The 19,199-nt window shown below is 39.7% G+C and overlaps 1 protein-coding gene across 7 annotated transcripts in view; it reads right to left on the reverse strand.

Annotated features, from left to right (window-relative positions):
* Positions 1-19,199, reverse strand: part of SUGCT (succinyl-CoA:glutarate-CoA transferase) — a 492,934-nt gene that overhangs the window by 467,014 nt on the left and 6,721 nt on the right. For all 7 annotated transcript variants that reach the window (XR_012157441.1, XM_073332837.1, XM_073332839.1 and 4 more), the window contains 4 exons: positions 12,344-12,395; positions 12,175-12,248; positions 6,440-6,525; positions 5,911-5,961 (listed from right to left, as the gene is read on the reverse strand). Coding sequence is in view for 6 of the 7 variants with exons in the window: in XM_073332837.1 (XP_073188938.1) it covers positions 5,911-5,961; positions 6,440-6,525; positions 12,175-12,248; positions 12,344-12,395 (263 nt within the window). In the remaining variant the exon portion in view is untranslated. The remainder of the gene's footprint in view (positions 1-5,910; positions 5,962-6,439; positions 6,526-12,174; positions 12,249-12,343; positions 12,396-19,199) is intronic.

Below are 19,199 nucleotides of genomic sequence, written 5' to 3' on the forward strand. Positions count from 1 at the left end.
TAAACCACTACAATTCTGTATATAGACCAGCCCTAAATCAGTCTGAATTCACACCTTTCATTTCCGTGTAAGTTTTTATGTAAACCAGCCCCCTGTTGCACAATATAGGAAATATCTATTTAGCTATTGTACCGTTATATAAATGGTCTGATCCAAAGCCTACTGAAATCAGTTGAAAGACTCCTAATGATTTTAATGGACTTCAAATCAGAGCCTAAATCATACCTTCATTCATCCCCACAAATGGGAAGTTATATCTGGACATATTTATAAATGGTTATGTCATGCGAACAAAGTTAATTATGAACCTCTGGAGAAATAGGCTTATACCTGAGAAGATGGTGGTGGTCATTTTAAGGAATGAGAAACAATCCACTGACACATACATATATACACATACATTAATTAAGCACAGGCTTTGTGCAAAAGTGAACTGTTTTAGATTATTTCAAGTCGACCAGAGTTCTACTTTCTGAACGCTATCATGTATCTGGCTGATTACTATGTACAGTACATTGGAACAGTTTCCATAAACTAGTGTCATCATATCAGCAATCACAACCATTATTGTTCTAGCATGTAGGCTGTTTTACTGTATCTAAGGCCAAAGAAAAAGCCAAGCCAGCAAACATTTAACCGAGTAGACAGAAACTGATTCTCATTCAGACAACAAGGCATGCAACTTATGAATGATTGGATTGGCTGCATGGAGGAGACACTAATAACATCCACAGATAGTCTATTAGTTCAACATAAGGTAAAAGTGCATTTTAAAGCCATGAATTATATTTAAAGGGGCAGTATCAAGAAAATCCAGGACTACAACGTGACTGGTTTAAAATTATTTAAAGCCTTTTGAGGAATCGTCTCTAGATTTTTAATAAATGTTGTTGAATTTTAATGGGGGAGGATTGATTGTTGTTTAATTCACCATTCCATTGCTGAGAAATGAATGCACATTATTTCATGGAAGCTACAAAAAGTGTGTGACTGGCATGGAAGGAGTCCTGTCTCTCACGGAGAACAAGGGTTCCACAGAGCTAATGCCACTGTCAGCACTAGCCTGGAAGATGGGAGAAGGTAGGACCATAGCCCTCCAACCTCTCTGCACAGGCTAGCAGAACCAATCAGGTAAGATGGGGAGCACACTAAACAGTCTTTAAGGGTGTCTTCGCTGCAGAATTAAAGCAGGCTCTAACTAGGTTGTTGCCCCAACCCCCTCTTATCCACACACACAAACATCTCACCAGAGTTTGGTTGTACTTCAGACACAAGCTAGCTGGCCCAGCGGAGGATACAGGCTAGAGCTCAGATACTACTTTCACTCAGGCTGGTAACTCGCCGATATTGTAGTGAGGACATAGGCTAACTCTTTCAATTGCTGATAGTCCTCCAGTGCTTTCCCGCAATTTCCTCCCCCTCTCAGCCCAAAGTACCCAGAAGGAGAGACAAGTTATCCCACAACACACCAGGAAAAAAATCAGAGCAAACTCAGTTCAACGCAGCACAAAGAACCATGGAAAAGTCTAGTGACACACACAGGGAATGCAGCATCAGTGAGGAAGCAATAACTCAGGTTTGGCTTTGCAATGTGGCTGCTCACACCTGGGCTAGACTAAGGCCAATCACCCAAGTTAACTCATCAGTGAAGACATCCTCTTAAGGAGCTGCACTAACTGTACTACTTGGGAGCTCTCTGAGGCTTGGTCTCTCCCTGATGCCTTGCTGGTTCGATTGCTGGATCACCCTAACCCTGACATAGGGCTGTGACTTAACATCGATCAAATTCCACCGTTCATGCCCCACTTTAGATCTCTGAATACAAAGTCTAGCTTTCTTATTTTGGTCTCCAATAATGAATGACATCAAAAAGGCGCATGCACTGGAATTGTACTTAATACAGCTAGTACACTATTCTGTTCAACTTTATATCTCATTAAAAGGTGGTGGTATAAGTACAAAAATATAGATTGTTTCGGTTTCTCTCTCATAATTGCACTCATTATTTGGAAAACACCAATATTAAAAACATATACTATTTTATGAAAAGAAGAAAATTTGTAGAAAGTAGTATTAATATTGCCAGTTTATCCTTTTGGGATAACATTTAAAAGAATTCCATAAAGATAAGTTGTATCCACCGCAACTATCAATTTCTCTTCTCTGACATAGGCATGAATGTGTGGGATGGATCTGCTGACTTCAGAGAAGAGAAAAGGGCCTGCCCATTAATTTCCCATCAGAAAGTTCTCCCAAAACTATGGTAACTAATATAAATTTATGTAAGAACCACTACAAAATTATTTATAGTAAATGCACAAGAGGAATAAATCCTACAGACTTATCCTCTGACAGCAAGTTTTGATGAATTGGTAAGCAGGGCTGTAAAAAATATACTCAGACATATCAACACAAAAGGGTGATAGGACGTCAGATAAGTGGACTTGCTACTTTTAGAAGAGAGGAAATTACAGATAAGGTTAGATTTCTCTCTACTGAGCTGCATATCCATTTATCCATCACATACTTAGGAAGCAGCCAGCAGTGAAATATAGAAAATATTAGAAAGGGCAAACAGTGATATGAGCTAAGTAGACTAAGGAAGAGCAGCGTGAGTTACTGGGGCACCAAAGGGTGAAATAACCTTGTGACTAATTATGTGAGAGCAGATGTCTGGAAACCTATCTTCTATTGCTTTGTAAAAGGGATGAAAAATGGACCAGACTGCTGATTTACAGATTTCTCCTGCTGACTTGCAAGCCTCTTCTACCCAAGTTGTTTTGGCTGCATCTGTGGAATGCGCCTCAAGGTTCTCTGAGGCTACTAGGCTTTTGGATTTGCTCTTTAACACAGCTCTGGATGCATACAGTGAACATTTCTTTGTAAGCCTTGTTTCCTGTATCCAAGATGGAAGTTTAGGAAATAAGACCATTGATTTTCTGAAGCGTTCGGTACTCTGTATATAAAATTTTAGTAGCCACATAACCTCTAGCTAGAGCACACAACCACTTCTTTCTGGTGCCTGGGCTCAGGATGTAAGTTAAGGATAAATTATGTCCCAAGACCTGAACTTCTCATATTAATGAATTTCCTTATGGTATTTAACATGACTTTTTTCTGTATGGAAGTGGATAAGGCTCAGAACTCAGCATGGAGAGTGTGCCGGATGTATTGACCACTAAGATGACTACCAGTTATAAATCTGCCACTAAAGAAAAATGTATCCATTCATGCACACCCATTTGATCAAATCCAGCACTAGAAAGGTCCCATTTTATGGTCCCAATTTAGGTCCAACCATAATCTCACATGGATAAATCTGGAAGATTTTAGCACCATATAATCCAAAACCACCAACCTGTTAGCCCCACACCAGAAACTAAATCTAGTTCAGAACCAAAACACACCTCCTTAGCCCATCTCTACTGTTACTACAACACCACTGCTTTGGTTGCCATTGATTCAAGAAAAAAAAGTTACATTTATGACTGCATCTTCCATAAAGAATGGGGGCTATGGGAAATCAGAGTCAGCAAGGCCTGAATGCTTGATCTTTAAATCTGAGGTGAATGATTGTACAAATCCTAAATTTTCTTTGTAATTTCTTCTCTGTTAGGCTTTGATTTTCAGCTTTATTTTTTTGCGGGGGAAAATCAGCCTCCACTGGAATGATGGTCTCCTTCATTTCCACAACCACTCTGGTGTCAATTTCAGGCATCTAAACTGTTGGTTGGTTCTCCTTTTAGATCTTCTACAGTATCATGATTTGCCTATTAAAGCATCTGCTGTTGGAAGACTGTTTCCATTCAGACCTATTTACTTTATCTACAGCAGCACTGAGGGAAAAATCTAACTATTTTTTTGCTGCTGGTGAGAAACTATTTGCCTGTAGGGGTTTGTTTGGCTTCCTCAAACTACTGTTCCCAGGCCAAGAAAGTCAGGATGACTAAACAATGTTGTTGAAATACTCCTGAGGGAAAACCCTGGTTTGGGGAGCCTACTTAAAGTTGTCTGACTCAGAATGAAGAGGCTCCCTCCTTCAAGGGATGAAGAATCTACAGACAGGGAGGACACTAAAAAGGATGAGACCACATGTTTCCTGAGCATATGACCTTTTGTTTTTCAGTTTTTCTAAAACTCCCTATATTTTCTAGATATTTTGTAACCCTTGCCTGAGGAATAATCAATTAGTTTGGGGGGTAGAAGGACAGAAATGAGCCCTACCTGTCTTTTTCTTTCTAGCTTTTGGCCTTTCAGTAAAATCACTAGGGGAGGAGACCTCAGGAATGACCCATATTTTACCCTAAATACTCGCTGGGCAACAAAGTCTCTTGGGGTTTGCCTATATTAGGAAAGGCGGTTAAGGCGAGGTCCTGCCACAACCTGTGTCTACATGAAGGAAATTATTGTGGTTAGGTTGGGATTAGTTAGCGTATTTAGCTACCTAGCCCCAAGCTAATCTTGATAAACCTTAGAACAGGAAGAAACACCATCAAATGCAGCCCTGGAGAGAATCAGGAGAATGTACTGGACAGAGGAAGAAGTGCAGAGGTGGTAGGATGGGGTTCTCCAATCCCCTTCTCTGTTATGTGACTTGATAGATTCCCTGCACTGCCACTCCTTACTTGAAGAGTTTACCCTATTTCCTGGAATCTGTGCATTTCTTGGCAGGTTGCTGTAGCTACTATGGGGGCTAGTTCAGCTCTCTGCTATACCACAAACAGTTGATCTTCTGGATGCTCAATAGATTTTGGCTCAGTGCCATGCTGCCCATGTGTTTCTGCTGAGGTGTTAGGTGCTGATATTGTGGAGTGGCAGATGGTGGGAGGGAAGCTACTAAAATACACCAATTTTTTATGAAGCAAAATTGTATAATTTTTCCAAACCACCCATAGGAAACCTATGAAGTTAAGTAACAATCAATATTGCCTTGCAGTTCTATTCTAAAGTGTGTCTATGAAAATGACATTATAGGATTCTGGGTTTAAGGTCTCCAAATGATTTCCATATTAAGTGTGCTCACTTCTGCATAAGCAAAAAACACAAACTCAAATTGGAATCCACCATTTTACTCTTTTTTTCTTTGCTGTTCTGCTGCCCTTTGGTTCTGTAGGGTTAACAGGAGTAACAAGTAGCAAATCTTGTCTGTCACTAAATTAAACAGGTGAGACAGAAGTAAGGAATAGCTCTATTGAATATGATGTGCCATTTTTACATAGTTACATTTGAGAGTAAAACCACATTTTAATTTCTAAAATGAAAAACTGAGAGAGAGAGAGAGAGAGAGAGAGAGAGAGAGAGAGAGCGCGAGCGCAGAAATATGAAACCTGATCTGGCAAGTCAACAGACATTGAGGCAACTTTGCTATTCATAGGATCTGATCAACAGTAAACAAACAAAAAACATTTCAAATATTGGGGCCCAAGCCTGCTCCCACAGACTTCATTGGCCCTGTGAGCAAAGCAGACATATGCGAACATTTGCTATACAAATACAACAATGAAAATATAGATGAACAGATGGTTCACCATGCCTAATTCAGTGAAATACTCTTAAACATGAAGTCCATTTTTCCACATAAAAGCTTTACTCTCAGCACTATAAATGGAAGTGCAATTTCTCATTGCAGTGCACTGAAACAATGTGGGACTTCATCTGACTTCAAAGTGGATTTCACACTATCCAAACTCACTGTAACTGAGTTGCACGGTATATTGAGTCATGAAGATAAATGTTTAAGTGTATAAAAGAAAATCAGTGTATTGCTGTTTAACACAACGATACACATGACACACATTAACGATATTACCCTGTTTTTAATTATTAATCCACCATTATATTAATGTTTATTCTTTGCTATTATGCTGAAAACAATGTAAAATGCATGATTTACATTGTACTAGAACATACCTCTCTGATTATCTTTGCTCCTTTTGGATTTTTCATATTGACAGCTATACTCTGGAAACAAAAAATACAATATTGTTAGCTATGTGAAAGTCCCTGTGTCACTCACCCTGCCATCTTCTTCCAAATGTAACAAATTATACATCCTTAATGGTTCAAAATATTCATTCTGGTTCTTTAAAAGAACTATTCACTTCCATATTGCAATGTAATGCCAATTTTAATCTTACCACATTACATATAGTAAGGATAACACAAATGTAAACTACAGGATTTGGGGTTTGTACTCTGTAAAGCATGCTTAAGAAAAAACAGACCAATTCTTGCTTTGTTAGTTACTGGTTTCTCCCTAATTGTTACAGTTATCTAATTTGTCAAAAAAAATTGCTTCTGTTCAATACAATCCAGTCTCTAGTACTACTATAAATATTATCTAAAGAACTTAAAAGAAAAATGTTATAAAGTTTGTTCTGAGTTCCTTGTCACAGAAAAAAACCAATCCACAATGCACAATAGTGGCGTTTCTGTTTACCTTTTTATTTCGATTTACACTGAGAAAATAAACGCTTTCTGTTCCAACAAAAGGTGGCCCCCAGGCTCTTGTGTCATCACCAACTCCTGAAAATAAGAATGTCACATTTTTGTATCTGTCCAGTATTATACTGCACCAAATACACTGACAAATATGCAGAAATTGAACACTGTGTTCTTCTCCCAGTTTACCTTTAAAATGGCTTAAGCATTAGCTAGGACAGCCAAAACATCTCCTTTAATCACCATTGGTAGGCAATGGTTTAGTATCATACATATTTTAGATATTTTTTGTTATCTGTAAAGAAAAACTCCTAAACCTGATTAAGCAAAGCAGGCTTGTTTTTGCCACTGCTGTGCTATTTGAAAAATATTGTTATTGCATTCAAAGACAAAAAGTACAGAATAAGAAGGGATGATATGAATATAAAAACAACAGTTCACTTCAGAATGAATATTAACTGTTAACATGCTTGAAAATAAATAATTTGAATTGGACTGTGCTGCACTGAGTTGGCACTCCAGTACCTCCTTTAGGTTGACCTCTTGTCCTCCACACTCCCAATTTCATCAAAAATTAAGAACATCAATATCTAGTCTTTATGATTGTGAAGAAAACCTTCAAACTGTGAATGAAGAATAACCAGTGTTATGAGTTTGTAGACAGCCTGAAACAGCTCTCAAAAGAATGAACTGTCCTGCTTATCTGTAACTTAGATGTTCAATCACGATAATTTAAATGCCAACATTATTAACTATTTCACTGGTGACCAAAACATGTAAAAAAAAATAAAGAAAGGGACAATCATAATACAAAGACGTGTACAATCTACTGTGAGTGACATTTTACTTTGATGCCACAAGTGGGAGGTGCATGGAAGACTATCACCACTTTCTTTCCCAGCAGGGAGGAGTAGAAACCGGGGGGGGGGGACACTAAATCTTATCAAGGGGGGATGGGGCAATCCTGAAAAGCCCAGCAAGACATCCAACACCCCAAAAAGCCCAGATTCCCTCAGAGTTGCATGGGCTTGGTCTGCTCTGGTGGTGCATGTGAGACCGGGCAACTTCCTCTCTCATTCCAATGGCTGCTGCTCCTCCCTCTACCAGAGGATGTCTGCAGCCTCAGACAGGTATCACTGCACCCGTTATGCCTGGGTTCAATTTTGAAGCTTTTCTTCAATCATGAGGGCTAGAAATATATATTTTTAAATGAAAATTTAGATTCAGATGTAATCACATAACTCAGGGAGCCACGGCCCTAGGCACATGCCTACTGTGCTTAGACTTTAACCCCTCCCTGTCTATGAATGAATATGAATCCTATGGAAGGGGGAACCAAGCTTGAGTAACCCAGCAGAGCTCACAGCAGTGTATATTATTATTATTTCACATTTATTCTGCTGTAGCACTTAAAGGCAACAACCAGGTTGAACATCATTGTGCTAGGCATTGTACAAACATATAAAAAATTACAGTTCCCAAGATCTCCACATTTTGGCGTCTCAAATGGGAGCTTGGGAAAGTATCATTACACTTTTTTCCACACACACCCAGTTCAAGCCATGCCAGCAATACATTTCTACAGTACCTTCCTATAAGGATTTCAAAGTAGATTACTAACACCAATAATGGAGTATGTCTAATAACTGTGAAGTAGAGCTTTTGTCACAGGACAAGTTTATTTACCCACTTTACAGATCTGGGAAGCGGACACCGAGAGGTTAAGTGTCTCCTCCAAGATCTGAATTTGAAAGAGCTAAGAATAAAATTCAGGTCTCCCAAATCTTAGGTTTGTACTTTAACCACAAGACCCTGCTTCCTCCCTATACCCATTATACTTTGAATCATAGTTTTCAGTTTCACCTACTGGTATGGGACTGTGACCTTTCCAAAATTAAATAATTTAAAACCCTAGTGAACAAAGTTGCAGGAGCAAGTCTCTGAGAGGATGTTTTGTTGGCTGAAGTGGTGGAATCCTTTTCTTGGGTGTTCATTGTGGATAGATTTCCGATTTAAGTGTAATAAATGAGTGTGTGGTTTGACTTTAGTGGGTTTTTTTCAAATAATAAAAAGAGAAAAGATTTTTTTTTAAATGGCCGGAAACTTATGTAAGGAAAAACACATGACATAATGTGCAGCTGCTATGACATATCTGCATGCCTCAAGTGCGTAGTGAGGCACAAGACTGGAGGCCAAATGTGGAAATACCTCTGAAACAACTGCACTCCCTGGAGTTTGTTATTCTACTTGTATAATTTTAAGAGGAGCTCAACTAAACAAATAAAATCTGCAAAATTTAAGAAATGTAGCTATTACACTAGGACAAAGCACTTGTTATTAGTATCTAAAACAACAAGGAAGTTCTTAAGAAAACTTCTTCAAATCTAAAAAATACCTGCATAGAGTGGGAAGAAAAATCAGTTGTAATAAAGTGCAATATACAAAAGTAGCAGCTTGCTGTGATCCTACAAGACAGAGATAAATTCAGGCCATAACTACCATGGTACCAAGCTCAGAGGAAGCCATAAAAAAATGCTAAAATATATTTTTTTTAATCTAAAAATTCACTCCTGAAGTCTGTTAACCTCTGACACTTCCAGAGCTAGAAGTGAATCTTCTGTAGGAAGCTGAGAATCTCTCTTTCCAGTGGAATAAAGATCCCATTTCTGTAACAATTTTATGCACAGAAAACCTTGACTGGTACAAAATTGAATTTACATTTAGGGGAAAGAGAAGGAAACATTTCTCTGGCAGGTTGTTTTTTAAGTCAGCTACTTGAAACTGCTCAGTGATTTGGAATATTAGAATCAGCCTCAGGAAAGATGAATCAGTGGGCAAAGATATCTTTTAATCAATGAATTCAAGTGCTTGTAATCCCCATTTCAAGACGTGTAACAACAACAAAAAGTGAAGAAAACAGTTACTGTAATCTAGACATTTTATTTTTTTTTAAATGAAACTCTAGTCTCTTGTTTCTTACCATACCAAACTATTCAATTCTACTTCAATATCTCTGACTTACGTGCCTAATTGTGGCCAACCTCAAGAGGCAAGTAATTTGCTCAGTATTCTACCTCTGTGCAACAAAATGTACTCCTGCTTAAGTTCACACAGAAAAGCTTTAGCTCAGGGCATATTAAACTACTGAAACATAATACAGTGATGGGAAAACACCTGCTTGTTCTCCTACTGGTATGGGATGTGTCCTATGGGTGTTTGCTCTGGTACAGTGCAAAATACACTTTAAAATTGACAATTTCCGACTAATGCAATATGAATCTACATCAGTGGTTCTCAACCCATGGGCCACTTGCGGCCCATGTGACATCCTCAGGGCCATACAGGTAGTATATATATTGTGTGGATGTGGTCCACATAAAACATAGACAGCTGCCACTGATCTATATCATTTCCTTGGTGGGATAAGGTATTCCTAATTTTATATGCTTACCTAATTTTCATTCAGGACACATATTTTAAAAGAGACAATGTTAACTCAAACATTGCCAAAACTGTAAATTTTTAAAAATTTTCATTAGAAATATTTCTAAACACAAGTTAATATTCCCCTTCAGCATTTGCAACCCAAACATTGCAGCACTAAGACCCTATCCAACCTGAAGCAAATTCAAAACAGTGGGCAAACAACATAAATAGTGTAAGCAATTGTTTTAAATCCTTCAGCTTTGATCATCTAGGCTTTTATTTGTGAAAGGGCATGCATTCCTCCCGCCTCCAACCTTGGCTACCCCAGGAATGGCTCCGACTTTCTTATTTTAGCGTCCACTCTATAATTTATTTAAGTCCCTGGAGAATTTTTTTTTGTAATGAGAGTCATAATCACTGTTCCCTCTAATTGTAAAATGTAAGAGAGGAAAGAAGCATTGGTGCATTCACCTTTCAGAAGTCAATAAAAGAGTCCTAATTTCATAGCTTCAACTTGGGGCCTAGTTGCATCAATTTATGCTAACAAGGCATTATGCAATGCCTTTTATTGCACCTCTAGTTTGGCGCCACCACTGTAACAATTCTGTGCCAGTCCTATAACCGATAACTAGCAACAATAGATCAGACTGTATCTCAAAATAAAGATTCTATTTTCATAGTATCAGGAACCTAATGTTAAAATTTTACACAAGCCCATAAATTTCTATTGCATTAATGGCAGTTACTCTTGGAAATCCTCTGTGTATTGATGGGAGAAAGGAGTCCAGAGTGACCAGTTAGAAACCTGGTGTTTCAATCAGTAACAGATGTCTGATTAATATGCCAGAGGCAAATGATTCACTAAATCCAGCTGTAAAAGCAGATGGTGTATTTTATTTCCAGGGGTCAAACAGAATGGGAGTGCTTCTGCAGCACTCCCAACCCTTGCCTAAGAAGCAAGTGATGAGACCAGGAAATCAATCAAAGGTCTTTCATGTGGTAATATAGAACAACTAATCTCAGGGCCATCAGTTTATGAGATCTAACTAGGTCACCACATAAAGTGTAATATGTTGCCATATATCAGTGATGCCATCAGTCCAGTTATACATCTCTAGTTACAAAACCTATTCTGGATTCAAAACAATTCCATTTAGCATGGTAGCTGGCACCAAATCTCCTGACTTTTGTACTAATTTTTACCTTTTTACTCTGTTTGTTTTAAAAAAGCTGCCTTATTCACAATTGGCTTTGCAGGTAGAGCAAAGCATGTGTTTTAACTGGTAGCCTGCAGCTATCCTCTGAAGCCACTAACAATACTTAAGGATCATACCGGTATAGAAAAAATTAGAAGTCACAATATTTCTAATCTTATAATGAATTATAAACCTCTTGGGGGAGGGACCATCTTGTCATTAAATGCATGTATAGCACCTAGCACAGTGAGGCTCTGCTCCTTGACTAGAGCCTCTAGATACTCCTATTATTAAAATAAATAATAAAAATAATAGATAATTTCTGGAAGGATTCTGTTTGTCGTGACATCATAGTTCAGACTGCAGCACTCTTTTCCTAACCCCTATTTTAAAAGCCTTTTCACATGATAAAGAAAACTCCCTAGGCCAAAAATACTTAGTCTGAGGCCGGAGGAGAATCTTTCTAAATAATTTAAAGGAAAACAATCCAAATTTCAAGTCACAGGTAATGTACATTTCATTTAGTAAAGTCTTTTGCTAAATTGACTAACATTCCTTTCTGAATTCATAACCCAAAAATTACTTGATCTTAGAACTTCAGACTTCTCATGCCCTTATCCTTCCTGAAAGACTTAAGGACACAAGCTACTTCTGAACAAAACTTATCTACACTTAACACTAACTTACAGTTTTTAGAGGAAACTGACTGGAGAAGCTCCAGTAACTAGACCAGCAAGTATGCCAGCAACTAGTTCTCCACCAGTGAGTCTTCAGGAAACTGGAAATAGAATGATGTCCACAGGGTCCCAAAAAAGAGTCATAACTTTAGGCTACCTAGTAATAGTTAAAAAATGAAAGTTTTCCAAGGGCCTAGCTAGACACACACCACCACTCAACCTCGCATTTTCTTTCTCCTCACTTCTGCAGGGGGGGAGTGGGCAATGGAATTGCATTTTACATGTTCAGCCCATACTGTGCTCTCAAAGCCCCTAATGGTACTATAAATCAAAGTGACCCCTTAAAACAGCACAGAGGGGAAAAAACTATTCAGAAGTAATAGACAACTAATTATTAAACTGATCCTCATTCTGATTATATTAAGAAACCTTACCTGGTCTTTCCACTTTAATAACTTCTGCTCCTAGGTCTCCTAAATTCATTGTCGCAAAGGGTCCTGCAAGTACCCTGCAATATTAAAAAGCAGTGGGTTTTCGTAGTTGTTCTGCCAAAGCATTTGAATCTCAGAAAACTATTCTGAACTACAAACAACAAACACAAACCTTGTTAGATCAAGAATTTTCACACCTTCGAGCGGCTTCACATTATTAGCACCTGGTAAGAAAGAGAAAACAGTATTTTACGTGTGAGCCTCTTTTTTTAAGGAGACTAATGTTTCTCTGTGGAAGTCTGAAATATCTGCTGTATCACACTCTGCCTTGTTACCCACATTGCATAAAATAGGGATAACAGCAACTTCAGATTATAAAATCAGTTAATGTTTGTAAAGCATGATATAAATTATTGGTATCGTAGAGCCTATTTTAAACCCCTTAGAATACAGTATATTGTTTTGTTCGTTATTTTTAAATGTGCCTGTTACATACATAGACATTAAGCTGATAAATAGCAGCCTGTAGAAAGATCCAATAAACTCCTAACAGTCAGTGTCAAAAAGATATATGAATTAAAACTAATGGATAACAGACTGACATGAAGTAACAACTCCCCAGCTTCAGAGTGGTTTGACCTATGCTGACAATCAAAAGTAGGGTCAGCACTTACAACACACACAAAAATTGCGTCTTCACATTTTAAAAGGCACTTGAAAACTGAATCAGATGAGCATAAACCAAGAAAATATTTGTTTTGTCTGATAGCACTCATGATGGTAAATATATGCTCAAGAAATCTATCCACATATATTTTTCCTTCCTTCTCCCCCGTTCCCTCCCAACCATAACCATCGCTGAAAACTATATGAAGGATATTAAACGCCAAGTGGAGGTAACAGACTTGCAGTCTAAGTCACAGGTGTCCACAGATCTCCTGGGTGATCCTGCGCATGTCACTTAACTCCTCTGTAAAATGGGGGATAATAATATTTCACTACCTCATAGGGAGGTTGTGAGGTACATTAATTAATATCTGTGAGATGTTCAGATACTACAGTGATAAATGCCATAGCAATTTCAATAAATAAATAAAAAATAAAATCAGACCTCTGCTAAAACTAGACAGGTTACACAGCATTAGCCAGGAGGAACTCATCTTTACTCATGTAATTGTTCAAACAAGGGGAAAAGACATAAAGCATAAAGAAAAAGTGTATTGTAAGACTGTCTCACTTTCTCTCTAGCCATCAGTTACAAAGCATGCACACAGAGTACTAGGACGGATTGGGAATTTAAGGCCCCTGCTCAAATATTTTAATTCATCACACTGCATTCAATGAAAAAATAGTGTCCTCTCCTGTTCTTCAATTGTAAAACATTTTCCCCAATTATTACAAATTTCTGCAGAAGGATTTGGGTGGTTTGTTTTGTGGTTGTTACTGTTGTTGTTGCCATGAGAAAGTGCAATATGCAGACTAGTAAGCATTTAAAAAAAAATCTGTCTAAATATTTGCCTCATAGTTGTTTTGCACATCATAAACCGTCCACAGGAAGTAAGGTACATATGTTTAGTACTGTTGTATTTCACTGTAAATACTGGAGAAGTTGAAAAATAGTTTACTAGTAATTATGCTGGATATCAATATAAAATACTTGGTGGTACAACCTCAATAAAGCCACCCATAGCTTCATGACACTTCATCAGCCCTCCATCCGTAAACTCACTTAGGCCCCAGATGAGCAAAGAATTTAACCATATGCTTAACTTTAAGCAAGTAAGTTGTCCTATTTAGTTCATTAAGACTGACTGCTCTCATGCTTAATGGTAAGCATATGTTTAAGTGTGTTTTAAGTGCTGAATCAGGGCATTACAGGAGAACACAACTTTATAAGAACATCTGCAGATGACGAAAGGTCTGCCTTTCTCCAGCCCAACTCCCCTTTTCTTTCCATCCTCTCCAAAACTCGCAATCTCTTCACTATTCCACAGACCGTATGGAGCCTGATTCTCTCCCTTTCTCATACATACACTACCACAGGAACAGTAGTTTCCCAATTAAAGGCACTTCCAGCCTCAAAAAGTCCTGCAGCTGTGGTTGACAGGCCTTTAGGAGCCCCTCAGACTCTCTAAGGGAAGTCTCCAAAGTATTTAGATTTCACCTGTAAAATATGCATTTACACAAAGCCATAATTAACAAGAGGATGAGTCTCCATTATTTTCATATAATTCATATTATAGTATTAACTAGGAACTCCAATCAAGGACCATGGCCCCACTGGAGTAGGGGGCAGCATAGGAGAAAGTGCAGAGGTGTTTCTGGGAGAAGCGGTCTGTTGGGTAATAGATACAGGAAGTTGAATAGGGGTGTTGTCCCACTGACAAAGAAATAGAGGCGAAGGAAAGGTCCGTAGAAGGTAGATCAAAAGCTTGGTTCAGAAAGTTTCAGAAGCAATGCCAGCAAGTGAAACTACTCTTGCCTAATCATCTATGAATTTACATGAAGCCTCAGGTTTCAGAGTAGCAGCCGTGTTAGTCTGTATTCGCAAAAAGGAGTACTTGTGACACCTTAGAGACTAACCAATTTATTTGAGCATAAGCTTTCATGAGCTACAGCTCACTTCATTGAATGCATAAAAGTGGAAAATGCAGTGAGGATGTGTTTATACACACAGATCATGAAAAAATGGGTGTTTATCACTTCAAAAGGTTTTCTCTCCCCCCACCCCACTCTCCTGCTGGTAATAGCTTATCTAAAGTGATCACTCTCCTTACAATGTGTATGATAATCAAGGTGGGCCATTTCCAGCACAAATCCAGGGTTTAACAAGAACGTCTGAGGAAGCGGGGGGGGGGGAGGAAAAAACAAGGGGAAATAGGTTACCTTGCATAATGACTTAGCCACTCCCAGTCTCTATTCAAGCCTAAGTTAATTGTATCCAAATTTCAAATGAATTCCAATTCAGCAGTCTCTCGCTGGAGTCTGGTTTTGAAGTTTTTCTGTTGTAATATCGCAACTTTCATGTCTGTAATCGCGTGACCAGAGAGATTGAAGTGTTCTCCACCTGATTTATGAATGTTATAATTCTTGACATCTGATTTGTGTCCATTTATTCTTTTACGTAGAGACTGTCCAGTTTGACCAATGTACATGGCAGAGGGGCATTGCTGGCACATGATGGCATATATCACATTGGTAGATGTGCCCGTGAACGAGCCTCTGATAGTGTGGCTGATTTGATTAGGCCCTGTGATGGTGTCCCCTGAACAGATATGTGGGCACAACTGGCAACGGGCTTTGTTGCAAGGATAGGTTCCTCGGTTAGTGGTTCTGTTGTGTGGTATGTAGTTGCTGGTGAGTATTTGCTTCAGGTTGGGGGGCTGTCTGTAGGCAAGGACTAGCCTGTCTCCCAAGATTTGTGAGAGTGATGGGTCGTCCTTCAGGATAGGTTGTAGATCCTTGATAATGCGTTGGAGGGGTTTTAGTTGGGGGCTGAAGGTGAAGGCTAGTGGCGTTCTGTTATTTCCTTTGTTGGGCCTGTCCTGTAGTAGGTGACTTCTGGGTACTCTTCTGGCTCTGTCAATCTGTTTCTTCACTTCAGCAGGTAGGTATTGTAGTTGTAAGAATGCTTGATAGAGATCTTGTAGGTGTTTGTCTCTGTCTGAGGGGTTGGAGCAAATGTGGTTGTATTGTAGAGCTTGGCTGTAGACAATGGATCATGTGGTGTGGTCTGGGTGAAAAATGGAGGCATGTAGGTAGAAATAGTGGTCAGTAGGTTTCCGGTATAGGGTGGTGTTTATGTGACCATCGCTTATTAGCACTGTAGTGTCCAGGAAGTGGATCTCTTGTGTGGACTGGTCCAAGCTGAGGTTGATGGTGGGATGGAAATTGTTGAAATCATGGTGGAATTCCTCAAGGGCTTCTTTTCCATGGGTCCAGATGATGAAGATGTCATCAGTATAGCGCAAGTAGAGTAGGAGTATTAGGGGACGAGAGCTGAGGAAGCGTTGTTCTAAGTCAGCCATAAAAATGTTGGCATACTGTGGGGCCATGCGGGTACCCATAGCAGTGCCGCTGATTTGAAGGTATACATTGTCTCCAACTGTGAAACAGTTATGGGTGAGGACAAAGTCACAAAGTTCAGCCACCAGGTTTGCCGTGACATTATCGGGGATAGTGTTCCTGACGGCTTGTAGTCCATCTTTGTGTGGAATGTTGGTGTAGAGGGCTTCTACATCCATAGTGGCCAGGATGGTATATTCAGGAAGATCACCGATGGATTGTAGTTTCCTTAGGAAGTCAGTGGTGTCTCGAAGACAGCTGGGAATGCTGGTAGCATAGGGCCTGAGGAGGGAGTCTACATAGCCAGATAATCCTGCTGTCAGGGTGCCAATGCCTGAGATGATGGGGCGCCCAGGATTTCCAGGTTTATAGATCTTGGGTAGTAGATAGAATATCCCAGGTCGGGGTTCCAGGGGTGTGTCTGTGCGGATTTGATCTTGTGCTTTTTCTGGGAGTTCCTTGAACAAATGCTGTAGTTTCTTTTGGTAACTCTCAATGGGATCAGAGGGTAATGGCTTGTAGAAAGTGGTGTTGGAGAGCTGCCGAGCAGCCTCTTGTTCATATTCCAACCCATTCATCATGACAACAGCACCTCCTTTGTCAGCCTTTTTGATTATGATGTCAAAATTGTTTCTGAGGCTGTGGATGGCATTGTGTTCTGCACGGCTGAGGTTGTGGGGCAAGTGATGCTGCTTTTCCACAATTTCAGCCCGTGCACATCGGCGGAAGCACTCTATGTAGAAGTCCAGTCTGCTGTCTCAGCCTTCAGGAGGAGTCCACCTAGAATCCTTCTTTTTGTAGCGTTGGTAGGAAGGTCTCTGTGGATTAGTATGTTGTTCAGAGGAGTGTTGGAAATATTCCTTGAGTCGGAGACGTCGAAAATAGGATTCTAGGTCACCACAGAACTGTATCATGTTCGTGGGGGTGGAGGGGCAGAAGGAGAGGCCCCGAGAAAGGACAGCTTCTTCTGCTGGGCTAAGAGTATAGTTGGATAGATTAACAATATTGCTGGGTAGGTTGAGGGAACCATTGATGTGGCCCCTTGTGCCATGTAGTAGTTTAGAAAGTTTAGTGTCCTTTTTCTTTTGTAGAGAAGCAAAGTGTGGGTTGTAAATGGCTTGTCTAGTTTTAGTAAAGTCCAGCCACGAGGAAGTTTGTGTGGAAGGTTGTTTTTTTATGAGAGTATCCAGTTTTGAGAGCTCATTCTTAATCTTTCCCTGTTTGCTGTACAGGATATTGACCAGGTGGTTCCGCAGTTTCTTTGAGAGTGTGTGGCACAAGCTGTCAGCATAGTCTGTGTGGTATGTAGATTGTAATGGATTTTTTACCTTCAGTCCTTTTGGTACGATGTCCATCTGTTTGCATTTGGAGAGGAAGATGATGTCCGTCTGTATCTGTACAAGTTTTTTCATGCAGTTGATGGATTTCCACTCCATATGGCTAAATGCAGTGCCTTGCATAATGACAGGTTTCAGAGTAGCAGCCGTGTTAGTCTGCCCTATTACGTGGGGCACAAGGGGAAATTCAGCCACGAGTTCCTGGAGTTCGAGTTCTGTCCAGACAGTGAGGTTCTGGGGCCCGCGGGGGAGGGGGTCAAAGCGCATTGGCTTCCTGGCGAAGAAGATGGGGGGTGGCACATGGCTGCAGGGCTCAGAGGGGCCAGGAGGGGGAGAGAAAACCTTTTGAAGTGATAATCACCCGTTTTTTCATGATCTGTGTGTATAAAAACATCCTCACTGCATTTTCCACTTTTATGCATCTGATGAAGTGAGCTGTAGCTCACGAAAGCTTATGCTCAAATAAATTGGTTAGTCTCTAAGGTGCCACAAGTACTCCTTTTCTTTTCATGAAGCCTCAGTTTTGCTTTCTGATAGTAAGCCAACGAGCTGCAGACTGATTTTACATGATAGGCGTGATCCATGCCCACTTGATCACCAGAGAAATAACAGTTCTAATACACTAGTCATGTGAACACTGCAAAACCATTCCCTGAGTCCTACTATCCCAGTATCATCCCCCATCTTCATCCTCTCCTGTGCCAGTTATTGATTTCTTAAGTAAACCAAACAGTGCCAAGTTCACTTTTTATTGAATTAATCCTACAGCTCAACTACTGCAAGAATTCCTCTCTCTCAGATATAAAGCTATACCATACTTGCAGACTGTTTATTCCTATAATAAAGTGGACAAACATATCAACCTCCATTACAAGTAGCTCTTATTGAGAAAAAAACAAACAGGCACACTCAAACTTTGTAGACTCTGATGGCGTTTTAAACTGAAGTCTCCCGCACATTACACAGGCAGGATCATGTCAGGTGTGTTAGCTTATCTTATTACAACATTAACAAAAACAAACCCAGAAGTTATTTCATAGTAGAACAGATTTGTACTACTTTTAATCCTGAAGATCTTAGGGTTTTCTTTTACATTTTAAAACAGGGGCGGATATAGGAGAAAGGGGACAAAATGAAGCATTCTGTGGGCTTGATTCTTCTCTCACATCCCTTTTACACCAGTGCTGCTCCACTGTCTTCAATTAAGTTACTTCTGATTTATATCTGGGCAAGTGAGGAGAATCAAGCCCTCCTCCCCACCAAATTGCAAAGTGGATATCCTCTCATTCATGCAGACTGCCTCCAGTGTCCAGATTCACTCCTTGTGTAAGTAGATGTAGCATCAATGCGCCCACTTGCACCAGCAATCAAGTTGGATCAATAGTGAAAATAGGGATAGCTCAGTGGTTTGAGCATTGGCCTGCTAAACCCAGGGTTGTGAGTTCAATCCTTGAGGGGGCCATTTAGGGATCTGGGTCAAAAATTGGGGATTGGCCCTGCTTCAAGCAGGGGGTTGGACTAGATGACCTCCTGAGGTCCCTTCCAACCTTGATATTCTATGATTCTATAAGCTACTGCTGCGGAGTGATCATTCTAGTTCAGCTGCTTATATTTACATTTGGTATT

The sequence above is a fragment of the Lepidochelys kempii genome, chromosome 2, assembly GCF_965140265.1.
Source record: "Lepidochelys kempii isolate rLepKem1 chromosome 2, rLepKem1.hap2, whole genome shotgun sequence".
NCBI classification, from domain to species: Eukaryota; Metazoa; Chordata; order Testudines; family Cheloniidae; genus Lepidochelys; species Lepidochelys kempii.